This window comes from Acanthopagrus latus, chromosome 6 (genome assembly GCF_904848185.1).
Source record: "Acanthopagrus latus isolate v.2019 chromosome 6, fAcaLat1.1, whole genome shotgun sequence".
NCBI classification, from domain to species: domain Eukaryota; kingdom Metazoa; phylum Chordata; class Actinopteri; order Spariformes; family Sparidae; genus Acanthopagrus; species Acanthopagrus latus.
In genome coordinates this window covers 6,982,119-6,997,329 of record NC_051044.1, presented here as the reverse complement: position 1 = coordinate 6,997,329, position 15,211 = coordinate 6,982,119, and the positions used below count along the sequence as shown (strand labels likewise).

The 15,211-nt window shown below is 41.4% G+C and overlaps 1 protein-coding gene across 7 annotated transcripts in view; it reads left to right on the top strand.

Annotated features, from left to right (window-relative positions):
• Positions 1-15,211, top strand: part of ephb2b (eph receptor B2b) — a 129,744-nt gene that overhangs the window by 45,386 nt on the left and 69,147 nt on the right. For all 7 annotated transcript variants that reach the window (XM_037101258.1, XM_037101256.1, XM_037101257.1 and 4 more), the window contains 2 exons: positions 3,321-3,400; positions 13,708-14,392. In XM_037101258.1, the coding sequence (XP_036957153.1) occupies positions 3,321-3,400; positions 13,708-14,392 (765 nt within the window). The remainder of the gene's footprint in view (positions 1-3,320; positions 3,401-13,707; positions 14,393-15,211) is intronic.

The window sequence follows — 15,211 nt, the reverse complement described above, 5'->3', positions numbered from 1 at the left end:
CGTTTTTAATGGACTACTACAAAACACGAGCAAGCAACATACAAAGAGACACTAATTGCCACAGCTGCAGGAGAAAAGTTGTTTTTTCTTTGAGCCAGCTGATAAAATACTCAGAAAATAAATAGAAAGTTAATGACATGGAGAGAAAAAGCTACTGTGTTGCTTATCAAGCATTTCTAAGCAAGCAAGTACTGTATGATTTCACTAGTTTTACTTTTTGTTGTGCTTTTTTTTTTTTTTACTAAACTCCCAAACTTCTAACTACTAAACTTTTATTAAAGCCCTGAGACAATGCTTCAAGTTATACCGTTCTGAAAAGTTATAAAGGGACTCTGCATATCGCTCTCTCTCTCTCTCTCAGACCCTCTCTCTCCCACTTTTCTGTCGGTTTAATAGCTGTACGAAAAAAAAATAGCGCAAAAGAAATACAAAATGATCACAGTCAGAAAAAGCAAAGGACCTTTTGCATGTCCTCAAGACACAAACATAATTCACAGCCCAATTCATTGGCTTAAAATGCTGCTTAGCTTTACTCGCACAGGGTCTTCCTTCAGGCAGAAACAGTAGACTACAAAGATTGATTACATCTGGTGTTCTGTATCAACTTAGGACGTATTGTGTATTGTTCACAGGACAGTTAGTGGTGCCGATGTGGCCACCCAACAAACACAGCAGATGGTGTCGGTCCTGCCGGTCCCATGAGTGGCAAAATTCAAGTGCTCACATTATAAACAAGTACCCACAAGACAAAACAAAAGTAAGCGATCCCTGCAGTCAGACTCAGACGAGAACCTCTGCGCCCTGCCCTCCTTCTGATTAATAGCCAACATGTCCTGCTGAGCAGCCATGCTCCGCCACGGCTGGGGGTTCAGACTGATAACGAACGAGGAAGTGGCTGACAGTGGTGAGCTATGTGCTGCTCTGCTCCATGGGAGGTAATGAATCGGTGTGGCTGCCAGGACTGAAGTGTGGACAGCAGGAGGAAGAAAAGTGATCAGTCTTTCAGGCTGAGGCGCTTCTTGTCCAGCGTGCGAGCCGCTGATAGCAGGAGAGGGAGACAGAGCATGAACGAGAGGGGACGGGAGGGTTAGCAGCATGTCCGAGAGATGAAGGTGTGAAACAGAAGAACCAGTAAAGGGGGGGATACTGAGAGACAGAAGAGAAAGCAGATAGAAACAAAGGGATACAAATAAAGAGGAGTAGGAGGATGGGTGGGGTGTCACCCGGCCGGTGTTAGCATTCCTGGGGAAATGTGTTCCCTGTTCCCCCCACAACACTCCTTAAACCACCGCAGAGGGGGTTCATTATTCTCACTTTGCTCCTCCACTAATTATCGTTATCATTATGGGGCATAATTACCATTTCACTGCCTAACACCCATGTAGGCTGCTCGGCTCTGAGTCACACACAAGGTTATCAATAGCTGCTCAATTGCGGTCTCATCTGCCTAATTATACGATTTGGGCTTTGTGATAACTGAATAGGATGTGAAATCTGGTATTATGCCTTGTGAGTACTGGTGAGAAGCAGAAAGTCAGCAGAAGGCACCGAAATAAACCAATGCGTGTGGAGCCTGTTAATTAAAAGCTGTGGCTTTTGCTGGAATATGAATCAGAGGAAATCCAGGGTTATGAAACAACTGGAAGTCTCTAAACTATCCTGCATGCTGGTACAGATCTGCATACACAGTGAGGGTTACACAAAATCCTTGTGAGATGTTACTCCAGATCCTTTGATTTCCATCTCTCATTACCTGTAACTTTTATCTGATTTCAGGGGCTCGGTTTCTTTTCTCTTTACTTGGATCTACTTTTAATTGACCCACACTATTAGTGCCGATTCAGTCATACCTCAGTGTAAATGAAAGGAGCACCGCGCAACTGTTCACCAGTCCTGCCTTGCATTTGCTGGCTGTGACTCACACTAAGCTTAGTAGCCGTGTTTGTCGAGGGGGTCTCTGAATCCCTCTGTGGCATTTTGGTATTGCAGCTGACGCCTCCAACCTGATGAAGGCTCGCTCCATCTGCTGCAGCTCAACGACAGAGTACTACAACACCGACACAGCCTGTCTAATCAGCAGGAGAAATTCATTAGGCTTGCCCTCTGTTACCTTCAGAGAGAAGCAGAGCCGAGATGAAGTCATGAATGGAAAACAGGGCATGAGGGTATGGGGGACAGAGGGTGAGAAGGCGAGTGAAAGAAGGTGACAGTGTTCAGTGAGCATATGACAGACATTTGGGTCAGACTGGTGGAATGTGTGCCACGGAGGACCTCATGACAGACAGGAGGCACATTTTCTCTGACCCCAATTACCAGAGGTGTTTCTTTCCACCAGCTAATCCACGGCATATAGGGTGGCCCCTCGTCTGCACCGTGGAGATTTGCTTTTCCAGCCCCGTCAAGTCAAACAGATGATGACTTAGTTCTGCTGGCCAGGATGTGACTGACCTCTTATGAACCAATAGCGGTCAAACCAGCAATTGATCTGTATCTCAACTGGATTGAATCAATGCAGCCCGGTCTCACTCTGCCAAACACTGCAGACTGGTCAGTGGCTCGATGAAGTTTGACGCTGTAGTTACCCCTCCGGCGTCACTTAGTGAAGAAATCCTCTAGTGCAGTAGAATAAAAAGCAAGAAAATCAGTGTTTGGGGAATTGTGGAGGTGGTTTTATGTGCCTGCAGTTTTTGTATTCCTTTTGTATTACTGATTACTTTGTCAGTGTAAAAGTCAGAAAATAGTGAAAATCATTGCATCAAACTTTTTCTGAGCTAAAGGTGACATCTTAAAATTGCTAATGTCATCCGACCAACAGTATAGAATTTAAAACATTTTGTTTAAAGTTATATTTAACAACACAAAAGCCAGGAATGGTGTCGCTGGAACCAGCATTTTACTTACTAGATAACTTGAACGATTAATGAATCAAAATTTAGTGCATAAAATGTGTCGATCTGAATCTGCAGATAACAAACAAATGAAAGATATATATATATATATATATATATATATATATATATATATATATATATATATATATATATATATATAATTTTGGATTGCTGTACTTTTTTTGAATACCATTTTACATTTTGAATTTGAGTTCTCAGCTGTTGGCTAGACAAAAGATGAGGCCGTCACATTAGGCCCTGGAGTTTCTCAATCGACGTGTCTCTGTTCCCTGATATTTTATAGAGCAAACATATACTCTTCCTCTCAAAATATTTGCATGACTCAAGTGGTTTCCACTGAACCGCAGCAACATTTTCATCTTGTCAGGAGATTATCTGACCACCGTCTCTCCTTACTTCTTTCCACAGAGACACTCATGGACTCCACTACAGCCACAGCGGAGCTCGGCTGGACGGTCTACCCCGTGTCAGGGTCCAGTGACAATAGCGTAAGTGACAAGCTCTACTTCTGCTATGATCTGCCTCTTATAATGAAGACTTAATTAAATTATTTAAGCAACACTTTAATTGCAAGTAATATCAGGACATTTTCATCTTAACTCTCTTTTGTTAGATGAAAAAGTGCAGCTAATGTGTGAATTTGCTCAGTCCTCCATGAAAATTTTATTTCTGGCTGTGTTTTGGTTTCACACTTCAAGGTCAAGGATCATTTATTGAGCCAGTCTGGTTCCCAGAGTGAGCTCAATTGTCCCCCACCACCCCCCCAAAAAAATCCAACTGCTGATTTGATGTTTTTTGGCCTGTAATCTCGACGTCATAAGACTTTTGAAGAAAAAAATAATAATTTAAGAGTGAATGCTTCCTCTTTTTTCTGTTTTTTAACACAGTTTGACAGAATTTCAATCATACATTATATATACACTATGATATACACCAGCTGATTTTTTCATTCCATAAACTTATCTCTGTTTGCTCATTTTAACCTGATTTGAACTTTCTGCTTCATGACAAACACAGTAAGAATGAACAACCATAAACTGAAAGCTAAATACGTGTGTTCATATGCCAGGCTAGAAGCTATGTGTTAACTGGGTCCTGTTGGTGTTTGATGCACAGTATTTCCACATGCTTTGCCAGGGCATCGGTTCCTCCTAGCCACATGCAAGCCAGGCCCACTTAAAGCCAGCCAAAACCAGAGTCTCAGTCTCCTTCACTTCTTTCCCCACCACAAGATTTAGACTTCTTAGAATGAGTCCAGAAGGGAGAAAAAATGTTGTAGACTTATTTGCTGGTGCATTTCAAAAAACCACTGCCGATTTTATTCAATTATTTATGCTTCTGTGGTTTGTATTAAAGATGGTTTGAATTATACTTTATCATGCTGTGTCTTTCTGCACTAAAAAAGAAGGCAGTAAAGAGAGCTGGCCTCCAACAGTTCCATGATACAACTTCAAAGTCGTACACCAGAAATTTAGGACAACTTCGTCTCTCCCAACCTGAGGCTACGTTGTCTCCTCTCTTCTAATTCCTACAATCAATACCAAAGCAAAAAGACGCCGGGTTTCCTCTTCTCTTGCCAGCTCTGGATCCAATCTGAAAAGAGAGGACTTACACACACATACCGACTCCAAAGACAGTTTACATCACATCTTCCTTTCATCTCAGTAGAATGTTGGATTCAGCAAAACATTTTCTCAACCCACATTTTATAATCAGATTTAATACTAAGTAGAAACTTCAGACTAAAAAGTTGAATATGAGGGTCACTGATGCAAACTATTTTGTGCAGTGAAAATGCCCTCTCTGGCCAAAGTGAAGTAAAATCAAGGTCCAAACATCAAACCAAAGACCTCTAAGCTCTTCAAGAATCATCTTTGTTCCAGTAACATGCGGCGTACCGCCTGATTCTGTGGTAGTTTTCTCCTCCAAATCAAATATCTTCATATTTGATTTCACTCAAAGGGTCAAAGTTGGATTCCAAAAAAGACATTGTGTAGAACAAAAACAAAGAATGCAATAAACAATCTGTGTTTACTGACTGGGCTTTAAGAAATGTATCAAAAATGTGGTGAACCGCGCCCCATTCTTGCTCGTGAACAGCAGATCCGTTTGAGGACGCCCCTGTCATGATACTCTCACTTGTTTCCAGTCAACCTCTTTACCTTTGTAATGTTCCAAACAAGTGTTTTGGAGCATCACACAACTTTCCCAGTCTTTCTTGCTCCTGTCCCAACTTGGTTGAGACAAATTCTGATTAATTAGCATATGTCAACACACTCGCCAGAATAAATGTTAACTCGCCATATAAGTACAATTGTGCAAAAACCACAGATAAGTTCAAATGTAACATTTCTTTATGTTGCAACTTTAAGTTTATTTAGGTTCAGTTTTCCATCTCTCACTTGTCATAACATGACGCCTGTGCTCTGCTTAGGTTTAGGCACAAAAACTCGGATTAGGAAAACATAATGGTTCTTGAAATACCTGTTCTGGTTGCCACAGAAAATGACTGGAGATGACCACACAGACTCAGGTGCAACCTTGTGGCTTGTTGGCATTACCTTCTCTGCCACCTCACAATGGGAAAGTCCACTGGTAACCTTAAAATGTGAACGTGATAGGCCACGTCTGGTCAGCCTTGGTCATGTCTGTCCTGCTGACTGCGTATATTTACAAAAATCAATGATGATATATAACAACATTTAGATCGTGTTTGTACTGTTTTGACTATATGTCTAAAAGGATTAGTAAATGATAACGTTGTCTTTCATATTTGTCTTATACAGCATCCCCAGTTGTTTCGAATCAAGGTTGAATGTGAAGACTTTTCAGTGTCTACTCCTTTTTGAAAAGCTCTCTATGCATTTACGCTATATCCCTCTGTTAGAGTGCAGTGAAATGCGAACAAGTCCCTAAGCCGCTGGATTTAGTCAGGTATGGGTTGGCCTTATCAGCGTGGGCACTGAATTTTTAAGATGATATGGCTGAGCTTGTCAAAAAGCACAGTCCGTTGAAAAGCGCAGAGTGAGAGCGATGGAGATAGCTTGTCCCTTATGGCCCAGGGCAACAGGTGTGGAAACAGAGCTTGAGCTCCCTCTCAGTATAACAGCAAGAGGTGCTTTACAGAAGCTATTGTCTTACACACATATATGCATGGCTTCACAGGCTTAGCTGGTGGATCAGTAACATCCAGCAGAGCGCCGCACCAGCAGTTGGCTTTCACTACTCTGTATAGCTTCATGAAATATATCCTAACTTGACATGTGATACTGTGCGGCACAATGGAAACGCAAACAAGTAACAGTGTGATATTAAGTCAGAAATGTTATGGCAGTTGGTGTTATTCCACTCTTTTGCAGCATATCTGAATGTCGCCTATCAAAGTGTTATCATAAGAAGCTTCCACAAGCACAGCTGTAAAACCAACTTTCTACAGGAGGATTTTGGAAGTGATTTGTGTAAAACAATATTACAGTTCGGCTTCTGTAAATCAAGTTTTATAACCCTCTCTTCGTGCATTCAGGCCGTCCCTCCTTTTAATTATGTAAAATGACAGCCAGACTTATTTTGTCCCCGAGCCAGATGTGCAAGACATCTTCATTATTCTTGATAGCAATACCAACAACTACTGTTTTATTTACCAAACCAGCATTTATCCTTGGTCAGTTTAAGAAGTTTACCGTCCTCTCTGACTAACACTGAGTGATTTTGGTATCACATTCCTCACTCCACCCTGACAGGGAGGCTGATGCAGTCGGTAGGTTTGTAGATTTGTTTCTCTGGGTAACATTGTTAAGATTTAACCCCACATACACACATTATAAGTGTATAATTGTTGCATAGTTTTCAATGTGCAGCACCGCTGTTTCATATGTAAACTCAACAATTGCAGAGATACTACTTAAACAGCACTCCGTGTAAAGTTACTCAGAGATCCTGACCCACTGAGAATCTGCTTTGTGACATGGAGCGAATGTATGGCCGGCTAGAACAGAAGGGTTAAGTGGTCAGTGTGTTCTTCTGAAGTGGAGCTGAGAGACGTGTGAACATCAGGTCAGACCTCCTGACCCGCTACCTCTCCTGCCCTCAAGAACTGACAACAGCAGCAGCCATTTAGAATTACGGCCGCAGGGAGCACACATAGTTACTGTGGAAGGAAAGCTGAGGTCTCCTGCATTGGTGGAGAACATAATGAGGTGGTATGTGTGTGTGGGTTAGGTTATCATTATGGATGTGACATAATGCACTGTACCAGGATACATCCAGTGTCAACCGGGGACACAGAAAAGCAGGAGGGTTTTGCAGGGAGGCATGCTGCAAAAATGTTTTGAAACAAATCTGTTTCCTGTGATCAAAGATATTCAATATTGTATTAGCATTCCTTTGGAATAAGATTGAGGTTGTTTACATATAATTGTGGGCATGTGCGGCGCACCAACATTTTAGCCTTTCTTCTTTTTTACAGTGCAAGTAATTTGTCAAACATATTTCAATGCATTGGACTCAGGATTTGAAGTGACCACTAATTTGTGACTGAATCACAATTAAGCTCTGTGAAATTATATTTTAGGAGTAATGCAAAGAAATCCACATGTAATGTTGTGGAATGGGGGCACAAGATGGAATTGTTCTTCTTGTTTCACATGTTGTGCATTAGTAGTGGACAGTGGTAATTGGAGCTGACTGCAGCAGACAGTTCTACTTAAGTCTGTGTGTGTGTGAGAGAGACTCTCCTTTCTGTGAAGCCCGGTCTCCTGCAGGATTTGGCTCCCATGGCCTCTCTCGTAGTAATTGAATGCAGAGAGTGGGTGTCATTTGTCCTCTGTCCCTTGAGGGAAGGCACTCTTACTCTGACAGATTTCCCACAACTGCAAATGGGGCGACTGCGCCTCGAGAGTTTTCCAGCGGGTCTCTCTCCCTGCTTTTGTGTGAATAATTTATTTACTTCTGTCAAGGAAAGCGCAGTGATATGTAATGTGGCCCTGGATCGTGAAGCTAGTTCAGGTTAATTCAAACAATGTAATGACAAGATGTGATAAATACACAGTTCTTGTTATGTCAAAACAATGAAACCATTTAATCTTTGAGTGTTCTGACAGCGTGTTCACACTTGACTGATGTGTCACTCTGTTCTGACCACTTGTGGGTCGTAGAACAGGCCGTTTAACGCTGTCTTATGAAGCTATGGCTTTAATTGTAAGACTTATGTAAGACACAGTGTTCAGTGCTGTTTGTCATTGTCTATGATAAAGTAACTGACTTATGATTAAAAAAGGTTGCAATAGAGTATAAGAGCTATAAAGAAATCCCTTTAAAAGCCATTATAGAACAGTTCAACCTGAGTGATCTGATCTCACCTGGAGAGCTCTTAGTCCAGGTATGAATGCCCTCAAGACACATGTGACCTGGGCCACACTGAAGGATCGCCTCCTCAACTGATGTCCAACAACATGGCAAGATGTTACCGTCTGACTTCCATTTCGTTCAGTGCAATTTACATCTCGTGTCAGGGCTCTCTTATTCTGCTAGTAAGCAGCAGATGTTTGTGAACACACTCCCCAGACTCCTTTACAATTTGCGTAAGTTTGAGAGTTGTTGAGTGAGCTGGAACTTAACAACAAACCTTGCAAAATCAGTACAGCCTAAAAGTAAAGTCTAAATCAATCAATGCGCTTAATGCAGTACGTTAAGTTGTTTATATCCTTGTAAAAAGTGTTAGGAAGGCCCTATAATCTTTAAAAATTACTGCATTTTGTGAGCTATTGAGTAAGGAACAACTTTATAAACGTATAGCCTTCTTTAAAATATCAGCCAATGTTATACATGCCCACATGTCCTTCTTTGTGAGAAAACATTGTGTCCGTTTGTTTCAGTCATCCATGTGTTTATTTGCATGTAGTTTGAGGAAGTGAGATCCGATCATGTGTGGTCACTCGAGAAGCATGTCAGAGCCGGGCGTGAACTGACGGACTTAGAGCTGTCCACTAGATCCGATCACTCAGTACGGATGTTCATCTGAATTCCATCTTAGATTACAGTTGACCCCAGTGATGGGTGCAGTAATAGATGTAGTCATTTGTTTCTGGAGTCATTCTTTCTTTCGTCCTCCAAATAACAATTTTACAGTCACTCAAACAGCCTTGTATGTACCGACCATCAACAACATTTCCACTTGCATTTGCCAGACAGATCTATTTTTCATGAAATTTGCCGGGGTGTTGACGACCTGTGGTCAGGAAGAGTGTAGCTGTGGTTGGCTTTTTTGCAGCCAACAAACTTGTTGACCGTCTGCATGTTGGCTGCGTTTTCCTGGTTACATAGATGTACAGGAAATTGAAAATTCTGACAACTTGATTGTGCTGCTTGCAGAATGCATTCCAGCAGAGCGATATAACAGTGTGAGATATCAAAAGCTATGTGTCTGTTTCAGGACTGACGCTTCCTGACTGTCCTTGAAAGTCAATTTTCTTCAACACGAGGTGAATTCAAGGCTTCCTTCTCTGTTGTAAAGACAGACTTAGTTGTAGTTTAGCATTGTTTTTACATAGGATTTTCCTTTGGAAGTTGCTGATTCTATCTTTTGAGTCAATGTGGCTGCTGTCAATTGCCTTAAGGCTATAACTGTGATTAACGTTTGTATACAAATGCATAACTTGGGTGTCCATGAGCATTAAACGCTGAACCCTTATGTGCTTGCGCACTGTAAAGCAAATGCAAGTGACATGGACAGGATGTTAATGTCAAATAGGTTGTGTACAGTAGCTCCTGCAGAGGAGTTCTGTAATTACATGTTACAAAGAGCTTCAAGGACAACTGGACGTATTTCATGGTTTCGACTTGTGAATGAAGCAAAAAGCTCTTCTCAGTCAGTTGTGGAGGCAACTCCAGTCTATAATTCAGCCTGGACAGGGTGTTCCGCTTGGCTTTACAGATAAAGCAGAGCCTCACTGCCATGGAGACATATGGAGTACAGGTCAGGTGAACTTTTCTGTCTCTCTCCCGGAGTGGCAGAGGAGATATCGATTCTGAAGCTCATTCTCAGTGAGCGTCACTGAACTGTAGCACCTCGTATAACACCAGAGGAAGAGAAGAGCAGCTGAAATATAGTAGTTTCTACTGGCCCTGCCACAGTCTAACCAATGCAATCTAAATTCACTTCAGACAGGTTTTCTGTGCAGGGTGTTTGTCTATCTGTGCTGCTGCTCTAGCATAGTATAAATTACAGGCTCTCCAGTCAGTGGACCCAGGGCTGGTATGGGAACATAGTCTCATTTATAAAGTAGAGAAGACCCAGCAACAGTTGAAAACTTTGATAATCACTTTACTTGGCAGGATGATAAATGTGAAGGAATTGTTTTGGGGGCAATACAAAGGCAGTTACACATGACAGTTTGATGTAAATCCAACGTGCATTATCTAAATGACAGGTGCGCACTCTTATCAGACTTGGGATTTAATTATTCATCGCCAAGGCCTTGAATACAATAACTGACTTTAGGGTAACGGTTGTAGACCTGAGGCATCAAATATGCAGATACTAATGTTTGTTTTGTTCTCCTTGGGAAAATGGATAGGCAATATCTAGCAGGTTAAAGTAAACACTCAAAATTATTTGCCAACACTATTCAAGCCAGGATTATTAGACTCAGGACCCCAACGAGAGCAATTAAAACATAAAAGAGCGTCTTTTTGTTTGGAGCCAGTCGAGCGGTCTGTTTCACATCATTGTTTTTTTTATCGTGAGAGGTTATTTCTGTGTGTTTGCGGAGGCAGTAAGCACATCCACATCCGCTGTAGCATAAAAGAACCCATTGCTTATTATTTACCTTGAAGTCTCACAGTCTAATAGCTTCAGAAAAAAAAAAAGCCAAAATATTTCACAGATGCAAATTAGGTCTCAATAATATTTGGTTTGCCTTCAGTTATTAAGAAAAAAGTCTTTGATCATTCTGTTCCTAAGCATCTCTTGATTTTATGTTATAGCAATGCACGAGTCAATGCACTCAGCCCTATGGCTGTTGATTTCCACTCCCAGAGAACAAGAAAACAGCATTTATCGATAGAATAAGCTGGAGTTTTTGTTTCCATCACCCTCTGAGAGCAGCTCATCCCATCTAACTAATCCATCTTGACATCCACCACCAGGGTTACCTCCACCTTTCATACTTAAAACACATGACCACCCTTTTACCGCACTCTGTGTAAAGAGCCAGGGGAAAGGGCTGTGAAAATGAAGACGTTTCTTCTAATTTCACACTCTGTGCTTGATCGTTAGGCTCTTATTATGCCCCATTTGCTTCCCTCCACTGGCTGTGATGAAAGCGGGGCAAAGAGGCCATGACAGGACAAAAAGGGGCCCTCCATCAAAACACATTTTGTTTGGGGTCTCTTTTAGCCTGGCTCAACCCTTCCCCCCACATCACTGCCAACACTTTCCCCTGCAGTTTCTCCTGTCTGCATCCCTCATTAGCAGCAACCCCCACCTGTCTCCACATTCATTTTATTAAACTGCAATTGTCCAATGCTCTGTGCTCGGTAGAAGTGGACTGTCCGCTCTTGTTTAATTGGCCCACTGCCTCCCCACTGCTTCTCAACAAGTGGGAAGGTCAATGGCTGCTCATGACCTGCAATGATGATGTCTGCCAGTATGGGCCAAAAGACAGATTTATCCTTTAACCATACCCCCTAAGAACCTCTAGCTTGTACAATCATGTAATAATTGCTTCATTTTTATGAGTTTAAATTTTGCCACACTGCATCACTTTGATGTGATGCAACAGTAGAATTAAACTTGCACCCAAATGTACTCTCATATTCTCTATGATCAAAATTTTAATTTACTAAGCTAAATTGGAAGTATTTCTCTCAGAGTATGTTTTCTCTGATTTAACATAAAAAAAGAACTCTTTGTGTTTTGAGTAACAGGCCCAGTTTTGATACGTAAGAATCAGTGAAAGAAGTTCTTATAAAGTTTTTGTTGTGAAGCTGCATTCTCGTTGTTCTCATTACTATTATTATTATTGGCTGAACATCAGTCTTTTCTGTTTAGGTTGGCTCCTCTGATGGTTTGGGTCTGGGTCAAGCCAGCATCACACGCGCAGTGATTAATTAGGACACGGGAATTAAGGACCAAAGCTGTTCTAATTAGTCAGAAAGTGTTTGATAGAGCGCCGGTTTGCAACAAGAGAGTGACTTTCTTCTCCCAACCCGTCAAAATCTGTCAAAATCCTCACTAAGTGGGCACTAATTTGAGAAATTATATCAGCTGTGAAGTGAAGAGTGAAGGGGAGAGGCAGAGCGGTTGGAGCAGTGGATGGTGCAGCTGATGCAAAGTGGCTCTTGGGGGTTGAGAACAGGGTTTCTTTCTTTGGCTGAGATGTTGAGGTCAAGGTCATGACCTGCTTGGTGGTTAGAGCGCATGGTGTTTAAATCTGGTCTGATCCATGGCCAAGGGGCAGGAAAACCACAGAGGTTGCATCTGGAGCCTGTACAGACAGAGCGAGTGCTCAAACTGGTGCACAATATGTGGCCTTTGAAGTAGAACAGAATACCCTGAAAACCTGGGGAGAAATTTGCCCCCTTGATTTTTCTTTATATGATTACCTGTGTAATATGATTATGCCAGTTCAGCATGACTTTGATTGTGGAAAATTCATGTCATGTTTCCTCAGCGCACCACCGCAGTGAAAGGATCTCTCACTGCAATGTCAGTAACACATTACAGTATGTGCTATGAATGTGTCCTATTAAGACACAATAAAAAAGTAGGACACACTATCACATAAACCAGAACCTCTCTGCTGCATTCAAGTGACTTAATGTCATTTCTCCAGTTTCTCTTAAAGCATTACAGGATGTGAATGGTTTCCCTGGTAAACATCAAAGCTATCCTCCTGTACAAAGAAGGGTTTATGTTTTGTAACTTCCCCCCCAAAAAAATGTTATTCGTCTTCCTGTAAATTTAGCTTGATGCTAAAAAAAAAAAAGAAAATAAATGAAACGAAAACTATATTGTAGGTTTTACTACTGCTGCATGTTTTTTCAAGATTAGAAAAAAAGGCAAACTGACATTTTAATTCAAGTACAGTTTTACATTAAGTAACATAAATACAACCTCCCTTTGATGGATTTACACAATCAGGTCCTAAAAATGTCTCTAAAACTGCAACTCATTCAGTAATCACTGAGCAGCTGGTTCTCATAGATTAAAATACTGCTTGGTTTAGATTTGTGAAAGTCATGTTACCCATAAGCTTCAAAAAGTGAAGACTAACATGTTGTCTCTCATTGAAATAAGACAATCCCTATAATACTAATACAAAACAACTACTTTTTTGTGTAAACAAATAGGAGCGGGGTTGGAGTAAGTAACATGTAAGTGGGCTTCTTATTATACCAGTATTACCACAGGAAATGGGAGAATATGCTGGAAAGGCTGGTTTTCATTTGTTCCTTTAGTCTCGTCTAATGCATCCATGCAAACGGGGTTATTAGAGGTATTTTGTTTCCCTACACCGTGTAATCAATTTAATCAAAATATTGCCTTAAGCTGATTACGCCCAGTAATCAAAGTATCATAAAGTGAGCATGAAAACATTCTTGTTATTGCTGCAAAATAGGTATCAGCAGGGGCTTTATGACAGTTTATATTAATAGAAAACATGTAGACCATTTACTTCTTTACAGCTGAATTGAACTTAATTGAATGAATCACTGAACTATTTTCCTCAGTTGCCGATTTTGTTTTGTGTTCTGTATTCAAATGTAAAAATGTTTGTCTGTCCTTGGCCCACAGTGGGAGGAGGTGAGCGGTTATGATGAAAACATGAACACCATCCGGACGTACCAGGTCTGCAATGTTTTCGACAACAATCAGAACAACTGGGTACGGACAAAGTACATCCGGCGTCGTGGTGCTCAGAGGATCCACGTGGAGATGAAGTTCTCTGTGAGGGACTGCAGTAGCATTCCTAACGTGCCGGGCTCCTGTAAAGAGACGTTTAACCTCTATTATTATGAATCTGATGCCGACACAGCCACCAGAAACTCCCCAGCTTGGATGGAGAACCCCTGGATCAAAGTTGACACCATAGCAGCAGACGAGAGCTTCTCCCAGGTGGACCTCGGTGGTAGAGTGATGAAGATCAACACCGAAGTCAGGAGCTTCGGCCCCGTGTCAAGAAACGGCTTCTACCTGGCTTTCCAGGACTACGGTGGCTGTATGTCCCTCATCGCCGTTCGTGTCTTTTACCGGAAGTGCCCTCGTATCATCACGAACGGGGCGTTGTTCCAGGAGACACTCTCAGGAGCAGAGAGCACCTCCCTGGTGGCCGCAAGAGGTGTCTGCATCCCTAACGCAGAGGAGGTGGATGTGCCCATTAAGTTGTACTGCAATGGAGACGGAGAGTGGATGGTACCCATCGGACGCTGCATGTGCAAAGCTGGGAACGAGGCTGTGGAGAACGGGACTGTTTGTCGAGGTATGTTTTAAGCCTAATGATTCATAACAGAGTAATCCAAACACATACGGATACAATCTATACAGTGTTTATATCTGGTAGTGCACTCACTCTAAGCTGTTCCAGGAATCTTTTAATTCCCAGTCATTCAATGATATAAGCTACTGATATACGGTCATGTATTAAAAAAACATGATGGAAGTGTATACATGATGTGAATAGATTATTCAGAAGAAGCCATCGCTATATTTCCATCCCCCATGCTGAAATATACTACTGAATACTCCAGTTCACATAATAATTCTGGTTCGGGTTTGATCTGCGAATATGCCGATGCCTTTTGAAGATGTAACTGCAGAACATGTTAAGTTCGGTTCTTTCTTCTAAGCAGCCATAAAAGGATGGGAGATGCTCAGTGCAGGTCTTTGGTCCCAAATCACAACAGCTTGTCAGGGAACAAATTATTTATTACTTTTCTTCTTGTCCTTGTAGCAGTTGTATAATTAGACCTCCAGTCTATTACGTAAAGGTTATAGTCTTTTTTTTCACTAGTTAAAAAGATCATCAAATGCACTTTCAGATTGTAGATTGTTAGCTGGATATGTTTAGGATATTTTTTCCCTAAAATGAAATATAGCTGCAACAATCAATCATTTAATCAATTAGTGTCAACTATTTTTTTTAAACAACAAATCAAATTTCTTTCCTTCTGGCCTCTTAAATGAAATGAAACTAAATTGTTTTAGGTTGTGGACAAAACAAGACACATGAATATGTTATCTGGGGAAACACTCATTGCATTTTATAGGCCGGGAAGTAATCAACAGGCTAATCAATTAT